At 35.7% G+C, this 9654-nt stretch overlaps 1 protein-coding gene across 4 annotated transcripts in view; it reads right to left on the bottom strand.

The window, feature by feature from the left end:
• Positions 1 to 5373: 5373 nt before the first annotated feature.
• LOC131049650 (ubiquitin C-terminal hydrolase 13) overlaps positions 5374 to 9654 on the bottom strand; it is a 205001-nt gene continuing 200720 nt past the window's right edge. For 3 of the 4 annotated variants that reach the window (XM_057983710.2, XM_057983712.2, XM_057983714.2), the window contains 7 exons: positions 6997 to 7062; positions 6826 to 6912; positions 6626 to 6706; positions 6426 to 6539; positions 6228 to 6299; positions 6049 to 6131; positions 5374 to 5951 (listed from right to left, as the gene is read on the bottom strand). In XM_057983710.2, coding sequence (XP_057839693.2) covers positions 6069 to 6131; positions 6228 to 6299; positions 6426 to 6539; positions 6626 to 6706; positions 6826 to 6912; positions 6997 to 7062 — 483 coding nt within the window. In that variant the 3' untranslated portion in view covers positions 5374 to 5951; positions 6049 to 6068. The remainder of the gene's footprint in view (positions 5952 to 6048; positions 6132 to 6227; positions 6300 to 6425; positions 6540 to 6625; positions 6707 to 6825; positions 6913 to 6996; positions 7063 to 9654) is intronic. The other variant, XM_057983711.2, reaches the window with a different exon arrangement.

Here is a 9654-nt window from a genome sequence, read left to right as displayed (position 1 = left end):
TTAGAGCATCTCAACCTATAAACATATCATGTTGTATATGGTCCATGTTATATATTATTATATTACCAATTATCATATACTTAGATCTTAACAATTTATTTGAGGAAAAAAAAATATTATTAATCATGAATACCTTTAAAGTTATGGCATAAAAGATTGTTCTATATTAGAAAAATAGTCCTTATTACCTTAAAATCTAAGGGCATTGGTTGGGGTAATTATTGATTTTTCTTTGAATTTTGACTTGGTTGAGTATAATTTCTATAGGAAGTAACATCAACTTTTTTTCTCTAGTTCCACAAGTTTTAACATAATCTTTCATTTAGTTCACAATGATGTTTTTAACCCATAAACGTGAATTAGAGAAAGCCATACACACTGTTTCTTTTATGGTTTTTTTTTTTGTTATGAAAAAAATTGAGGTGCTCAAGAAATTTGAAGTGCTCCATTTCCTGAAAAATATTACAAGGAGAAAAGTAAGGTTTTGAGAATAGATAATGGAAGAGAATTTTGTTCTATAGAATTTAAGAAGTATTTTAAGGATAATAAAATTGCTAGAAAAAAGACAAGTCCATACAACACTAAACAAAGTTGAGCTAGAAAGAGTACTTTTGTTGTCTTATCAAAAACTTTCCTACATCAACTTGTTGATAGAACCTATGAGGCTTGGACAACCAAGAAGCTTTCCTTTTGACATGTTTATTTGTGATGCATGTCCATATTATAAACGAGAAGAGTTGGACTATAAATATGAGAAATGCATCTTCATTTGTTATGGTGATATTTAGAATCCTAAAATAGGAAGGATGTTAAATAGTTGTAATGTGATCTTAGAGAGATCAAATGTTCTCTTAGTTAGGAACCAAGATATGAAGAGAAAATGAAAATGTGATTAGTGCCTAAGATGAGGAAAATGTAAATGGAAATGAAGAGGAAGTTCATAAAGAACCTATATTGTGAGGCAATCTAGAAGATGATTCAAATGGGAAAGAACAACACACTCCATTCTTGGGAAAGTGCATTTGACGAAGAAAAACAACTCAATAGATATGACCCACTTTATGTCAATTATAGTTTTTAGTATCTTCTAGTGATGATGAATCTAGAACTATGGAGGTACTTAAGTCAAACGAAAATAAGTCATTTGAGTCAAAGGAAAGTAAGTCATGCAACAAATCCATGAATGGGAAGATGGTAGCCTTGGAAAACAACACGATCTTGGAGTTAGTTTAATTTTCTAACAATGGCATCAAAACTATTTTCTTGATTTTCCTCTAGGGACCAAGCCCGTGAAAGAGCCTGAACTATGAAAGTGGCCCAACTCTACTCCTTTGCATGTTACTCAATCCCACACTACTACACTCCCCATCTCCATGACCATTGTTGCACTCAATGTGCCTTGTTCTCCTTTTCTCAGCAATTGCTTATGTGGGACTCATTAGATTTCTCCAACATGATCCTTCACTTCGTGGGAAGAAAATAATTAATGTTGAATGCTAGCACTATAGTGATAGGGTAGTGTACCTATAATAACTTTCCAACAGATTCCTAGATTGTTGAAGTTGGGCACCCTTATTGGGCACCTCACTATAATACCCATCTTGGTCCATGACCCCACATTTTGGGGTGGACAAACATCTCACATTCTAGTATGGTCCCTAACCAACTTAGCCAACCACCAAAATACTCAACTTTCTCCTTGAGTTACTTTTAGATTAGGTAGCCACCACAATGCCCATCTTGGCAACTCCAAGTTCCTCTTTACATTGTGTTACACTAGTCTTAGTCCTACGAGTTGTGCAAAACCCTATCACAATTTTGGGTGTTACCATTTATTTTTTTAAGCAGCCTTGGGACCTACTTTTGGACTTGCCCAGCAAGATCCATTTTTGGAGTGCCTTGGCTTTTTTTTGGAATGCACAATTGATCAACTTTTTGTAAGGAAGTTAAGTAGCGGAAACAACTTCCTACACTAACCTTGAGAGGAGGGTAATGCAAAACTTTTTCAGATCATTACAACAGTTACAGAAAATAGAAATAGATATAATAGCAATCATACCACAACACAATGATTTACGTGGGGAAAACCCTTTCGGGAGAAAAACCCCACCCTCCAAAAGCAGCTCAATATTTTATTCAGCAATCAAAAACAGATTACAAAATACTTGCAGAGCAAGCTTTTCGCAGGAGTAGCACTAAACAAAGATTCAGAGGCAACTCAATAGCCATAAGACTCATACACACAACCTCTATCTCACACACCTCATAAATAGGAGATACAATACAAGAAACCGTCAAACGGTATTACAAAACCATGGGCTAAAACCACCCAATAAGGTGTAGCCGACCTTATCTCCCTTCTATGACATGTTAAAGCACACATCAACATGTGTCGCTCCCTTTTTACAACTCATTTATGTATTCGATACAAATTATTTTTCCTATTTCAGGAGTACAAACTTTCGGAGGCCATAACTTGAGAACCGGGTGTCCGATTGACGAACCGTTTGAAGGGCCGGAAAGCTCGCGAAGTGCTCTATCACCTCGTAACCGGCTTCGCCGGTTACGGCAACTTTTCAGGGCGTTTCGGAGCCTCTAAAGTCCCCAAAATTAAGTTTAAACATTTTATTGCACCCCTCCAAGACGAAAACTTTAATATCTTCAAAACTAGCTGTGACCTTGCGACGCAACTTTACCGGAATGCTTATCTAGCCAACCAGAAGCTTCAGGGAGAGTTTCGCACCATTTCGTGCTCAAATAAAAACTTACTATAAATAGTAACCTCACATAAATGCAAGGTTGAGACATCATTTTTCCCAACACTTTTTAGGACTCACCTTGGAGCTCAATTCTACACAAGACCAACTCACCCCACTTTTTGGCTCCCTAGGAACCTTGTTCCAATGCTAATCCAAGCAAATTCACCCACCCCACCATTGGAGAGACTTGTCCAATCATGGAGTTGTGACCCTTGGGTTCAACTCCCCATTTGAGGATGTCCAAGTCCTCATTTGGAGTTGATTGAGCCCCATTTTGGAGCAGCCTAACCTTAGTGTCTGTACCCTTGGTCTTATGACCCTGCTAAAAAACCACACCCTCTTATATCCTCCCCAATTGAAATAAAACAATGTCCCCAAAATCAACACCATTGCCCCTAACATTGTTGCAAAGGCATCTAACTCAACTTAGGTACTTCAAAGGTAAGTGGTGGTGTTCTCCAAAAACCCCAACAATTGGTCTTCATATTTCTATAAACTCTCATCTCGATCCCAAAATGCTTGCCATCATTGTTGACCTTGTCAATGCATCAACCACTCTCTCCATTTCTTTTTTCTAATCCATACAACATCATACCTAACACCTACATTTCCAATTCTAGCTTGCCCAAGACATTTGCTGGCCCCTTGTCGACATATATTGACATGGAAAACATCATGTAATTTCATAAAAGACCACTTGAGTTTGTATGCAAACTTCCCAATCTTCCATATGAATAGAAAAAGGTGCATTATACCTTCAAGTTATTGACTCAACCCCTTGGGTGGTCTAAATTGAACTAGGCTCATTTTTAAAAGGACCTTGTCACCAACTTTAAATTCCACAACCCTCCTTCCTAAGTATATGAATCTTCTCATTCTCTCTACAATCTTCACCAAGTTGTGCCTACCCAAATCAACTCTATCTTGCCACTCCCTAAGATGGTCTATTGCACCTAGACATTGTCCCAAGTATCCACTCATCATTGTTCGAGGAGTTGATGGTTGTTGTCTTGTCACTTACTAGAATAACGACATCAACTTGAACTCTTTTTCATGTTAAAACATCACATCCATTCAATTGTTTGCTATTGTTGCATATGACCTACCTAGAGTTTAGATTGATGTTAAAACAAAAAATTTAGATGTACATTTGATGGAAGAAATTTAGATGTCTTGTTGGTTTAATAAATGTGCATAGTTTTTGTTTATCATAATTCTCAATAACAAGAACATGCACATTCAATGTATCTATAAAATGATGAGGATTACTAATTTGTTTATATTATAGCATTCGTACCTATGTTGGTTTTACTATTACTTGGTAATCCTTGGATAGAGTACTCTCTATTTCAACGAGTTCAATGTGCGGCCACTATTTGCATCAAATAATTTCACTTTGGATACATTCTCTAAGATGCCTAAGTTGCCATATTTGCACAAGGATACATTACCAGATTTGTACAAGTGCTTCAAAGAGGAGTGGAGCAAAAATGTAGTTATTTGAAAAACCAAAACCACCTCTAATAGTACAAGGTAAAGTAGTAAAACCTCAATCATATTATGACCAAGAATAGACAAAGGTGCAATCTAGAAGACTGAAAAAGTCTCATGTTATATAGCCTACAATATTCAACAATCAAATTTTTTATAATATTTTTGCTTGCTTGTCATGAACAACAAATTATATATGTGCCAAGGAATAACAAAAAATATAGAACTTCGGCGATCATCATCACAAATCTACTATGTTTCTAATGGATACTCAAGCTTTATTTGCCGAAAAAAGATAAAAAAGGCAAAGCAAGTTTCCAATCTACAAGCCAATAATTACTTGTTGGAAGACCTACATACATTTTTCATTGAGAGCATGTTTACGATGATCCTTTAGGGATCCTACATCACCTTCTTTGCTAGTTACAGTGGTCCTAACAGAGCTTATAAGCACCACCCTTGTCAAATACATATAGATGAATAGATTTTTGGAGCAAGAGTAGAGTTCAGAACAGCAAGCTACAAGATTAGGGCTGCAGGAGAGTTCAGTGCCACAAATCTGTGGATCAGTGCAGCAAGTAGAGTTTTGATTCCAAACAAAGCATAATTCATGTTTTAGTATGTTCGAGCCCTGCTGATGTGGATCCGATAGCAAATTGCAATCCCTTGAATGGGCTAACACCAAGAAAATCACAATAATGGATTTAATGCAGCTAAATAGGCATTCTCTGAACTTAAGCTCTTTTGATGGATAGGTGAGTGAGATTATACACACAAATTCCTGCTCAGGGAATACATTTTATAGACTCCATTTTGGTTTCTTATAAACTCATATTGTCATATTGCAAAGTTTATTTTTATTTTTTAAATATATGATTGTATTTTGCAATCTGTCCCCAAAACAGAAATGCTTGTTCGCAACTGTTTTAAAATCTTTGAAATATATGGATAAATAAAAGCACAAAAAAATCAATATGACAAATCTTGACCTTGATAATATTCTAAGGAAAATCCCCTAAAACTACATGGAATTTATAAAGGCATTTACATTGAATGGAACTGCATCCCAGAAGGAAAAAAAAATTAAACTGCTAAAGAATAAGGACGATAATATTGATGCCCATAAAAAATTATCACTTCTTTAGATGGTAATCTGGTGAAAAATACAAAGTGCATTATTCAGTTAATTAAAGCAATTATAGGGTATAAGAGAAACCCAAGGAGATTTTAACTACACAAAACTGAACTTTGGCATTCCATGCTATTTTGTGCCACTAGTAGACTTAAAGAATGAACAGAAATAAAAAAGCCATTATAGCTCCTTCATTGAAGTTGGTAATCCGATCCATTTGCAACTGCCTTCAAAATGGCAAATATACTTGACAGAAAACCAAATTCAAATATATGTGATCTGTATCAGGCATACTCTCTCACGACTGTACCCTGAATTATGAAATGACAAGTTTCCAAGTTGATGCCTTTTGTTGAAGCGCATGTAACTTGACAATTAAGGTATCTGAATGAATGTCTCATGAAATCTGATATTTGCTTGTTGGGCAACATGTTTACAGGTTGACCATGTATCTTCTTCGGAAATAAATTGCTGATCCATGTTTAATTGTATATCTCCATAGGCTTGTCAAAAGTTCATCAGATCCATGAACTATTTTCATGTTATTGATATAACTTGTCAAAATATATCTAATACAATAAAAATAGTACTTCATCAAGATAATTTTCAGTGGATATTATTATAATAGTTAAAGACTATAGTCAAGGGAGTGCAAGGAATATAGACCTGATTTGGTTGAAGCTGTTCTAAACTATATCATCGTGCTGCAGTCCTAGATAAAATTCCCATGGGCCATATATTGCCTGTCTCTGTAGCAATATCAGAAACAAGCTTAACGACTATAGTTTCAAAAGCTGCAATGGGCCTAATGATCTGTAATGGTTAACACAGTGATTACTAATTACCTTAAACAAGTTCACATCATCATCATCATTGAGATATGCTGGTTGACTGAGATGGACAGATGCAAACTTGAACTGTATACACAACAATCTTCAGTTCTAACCTCCAGTAAGCTTAAAGCCAATTTTATTAAAATAAAGAATCAGGCTCTACAGCTATTTTTCTGTTCATAAACTATTAAGTTTAAACAAATATCCAACCTCTGAGAATTGATGATCTGGCACTTGTAACTTTTTCTTGACACGCTGCTTCAGTTGACCCAATGTCTCGCCCGATCTTGTTAAGAATAGAAATGGCTCCCCAAAGTTCTCAATCTGTTAAATTTCAATGCATAGTTATAAACAAGTATTATTTATTAGCTTTTTCAAATTTTATGGGAACAAGAAAATAAGATTCTCACGTTGTTGTTTTGATCTTGTCTGAAATGATGCACATGAATGACACAATCCTCGGGACCTTTACTTCTTTCCTCTTCTGGGATCTGATAACCATATTCATCAGCACATGCTTGCTGAGGGCACTGATTGTACCATGCATTTTTCGAAATCAAAAGAAAATAAAATAATACTAGTCCTCCAAGGACCTTGATTCTTAACAAACCTCTTCTGCTCTGAATGTGACGCACTGGGATCTGAATGTGGCATGTTGACTAACCATGTACTTGATTTTATCATTAGGAGAAAGGATCTGTTAAAAATAAATGAAGTTATCTCCTGCAAGCAAAAAACAATAAAAATTACAGGTCCTTAAACAAAAGAAATATTACATTACCTTCCATATCTTGTGACCAATAATCTGCAAAATCCTGAGCTCAGCCTGTTGATCAGACATCTCCACCTTTGCACAAAATACAACAAATAAAATAAAATAGGCTAGAAAGAGACAGGATAAAGAGAAATTAATTGTTATATTTTATGCATCAAGAGACTATGAATTAAAGAAGACAATAGTTAAATTTGAAATCAATTTGAGGTAAGACAATTCTTAGCAGTTAGCACTGAAGACATATCAAAAGTTAGTGACAAGGATTTGATCAACGATATGAACCTCCATCTCTGTGAGCTAAAAAAATAATTAACTGATCACTCATTGTCATAGGCTCATATAACTAGAGAGAGAGAGAGAGAGAGAGAGAGAGAGAGAGAGAGAGAGAGAGAGAGAGATTTGATCAACGATATGAACCTCCATCTCTGCGAGCTAAAAAAATAATTAACTGATAACTCATTGTCATAGGCTCATAGTAGCAATAATGAGAGAGAGAGAGAGAGAGAGAGAGAGAGAGAGAGAATGCAAATTTAATGAGTTTGAAGGGCATTTCACATCTACTCACAGCTAATTTTATGTCTACATAGAATAATGCAGTTTTGGTCACCTTACTGCAAAATTGGTTGTTCCAGTTAGTATTTCACTTCCAATGAATAGTTCACACTTTTTCGTATTCTAAACCTTCATTTATGCAATCTTCCATTCACACCTAGCAAATTTTACAGCTGATTTTGTATTTACAGAGAAAGATGCCTTTTCAGTCAACTTACTACAAAATTGGTTGTTCCCGCTTGCATTTCACTTCCAACAGATAGTTCACAGTTTTTTTTATCCTAACCTGCATTCATGCAATCTTTCATTCACACCTAGCACATTTCAAGGCTGATTTTGTGTTTACATATAATAATGTCAGTACACCCTACATTTGTGAACTTGGTTATCCAAGTGAATAATTCAGGGCCAAGTACCCGTGGAGTAAGTTCACACCTTTTCAAGAGAGTTCAAATAATTTAAAATGTCAACCTTCAAAATAACGGCTTGCTTATTCAACAATCACTTAGCCTGCAAACTTCAAAAGTGTGAAGTTCATTACAAGTAGAACCTTGTGTTTGGAGTTTTTTTGGAGCTCATTAAAGTGAACGTGCTATGAATCTAGAGACCACGAGTTGAGCCCACATTCTCTATCATTTATACCTCTAACTCTTGCACCATGTTGAATTCATATTTAGATTAAAAAAAAATTAGATAAATGGCTAAAATCAATCAGGAATTCATGGATTGAGATAGAAGTGTCCATCATATTTATGGGTAGAAAATTTGATAAAACTGACCTTTAACAAATGCCATTTCAGTGTCTTCTAAAGGGACAATGTTTTTGAAGATGATCGATTGTGAGGGGCAAGTGAAAGATGCAAACTTCATTTCCAAAATCCTAATTGAGTCCATAGAGATGGTGGAACTGAGAACATTGTCCAAGTCATAATGGAGAATGTAAAAAGTTGTAGGGCAGCATGTGCTTTGGTTGAGAAAAAGAATGAGCACATTTTTTGGACACCATGTATAATCCACTCCCCCAACTTGCTGATGCAAAAGACTGACTCATGTAGAGTGGGTGAAAAAAAATACATCAAGGGTGAGGACACTCAAATGTTCACAAAAAAACTTCATACATCACAATGCATCTTCAAGACCTCGAATTTAGAATTGTTGGAATTAAATTTATTAAATTTTAGTATTTATTTTAGCATGAATTTAACTTATTTTTTACATTACAATAGGTTGCTGAGACTCGTTTTACGTTGGCACACACCCTTTTTGAAATGACTTGTGAAGTAGTAAAAGGCATTGACCAATATACTCATTAACAACCAATGGAGTGTATGGAGGAAATCAAATTTACAAAGGACCCAAAAGTCAAATCAATGACGCTAGATGATGATTGGTGCACTTGTGTGGACCAGAGTTCCCAGACTCGCAGGGAGTTGGGCGAGTTCGCCGAGTTGGCGAGTCGACCCAAGCTCGGCGAGTTTTGCTGACTCGGGGCTTGGACTCAGTGAGTTTTGGGCATAACTCGCCGAGTCCGAGCTCCAGAACTCGGCCGCGGCATGCCAAATTTCGATTTTAAAAAACAAAAAAAACAAAATCTTTTTCACTTGTTTTTTTTTTAATTTCTCTATCATATAACCCTATAAAGGGGTGCGATTTACATAATTGACTAATCTGTATAATTCTTGGAATGAAACGATTAAGGAAGTAATTACAAACAATAACAGCGATTAGAACACTTAACCAATAATGATGGAAAGGTGTGATTTAGAAGCATTAATCATTATTTATGACAAGAGGCGATTGGGGGATATGTCTCTTCACCACCAAAGTATGTTACCCTCCAAGTTTACAAGATATATAATGGATATCCAATCCATTCTATCAGTCATCGAATCAGTCTTATTTCTTATTCTTATCCTTTTGGATCGCTCTAGTTGAGCAGTTGACCATGTGTCAATAGTCGGTTGCATATAGAACAAGATCAAAATCAGAGAGAGCACCACCATTGTTGCAGGCTTCTACAGTCATATCAGAAACAGCACCATTAATTATTTTTGCAAGCATATAGTTTCAGATCAGGGACAGCAACATATCACTGTAAGTGATATCAGCATA

This window comes from Cryptomeria japonica, chromosome 8 (assembly GCF_030272615.1).
Source record: "Cryptomeria japonica chromosome 8, Sugi_1.0, whole genome shotgun sequence".
NCBI classification, from domain to species: domain Eukaryota; kingdom Viridiplantae; phylum Streptophyta; class Pinopsida; order Cupressales; family Cupressaceae; genus Cryptomeria; species Cryptomeria japonica.
The sequence above is the reverse complement of the archived record's forward strand: the minus strand, read 5'-3'. Positions and strand labels throughout refer to the sequence as shown.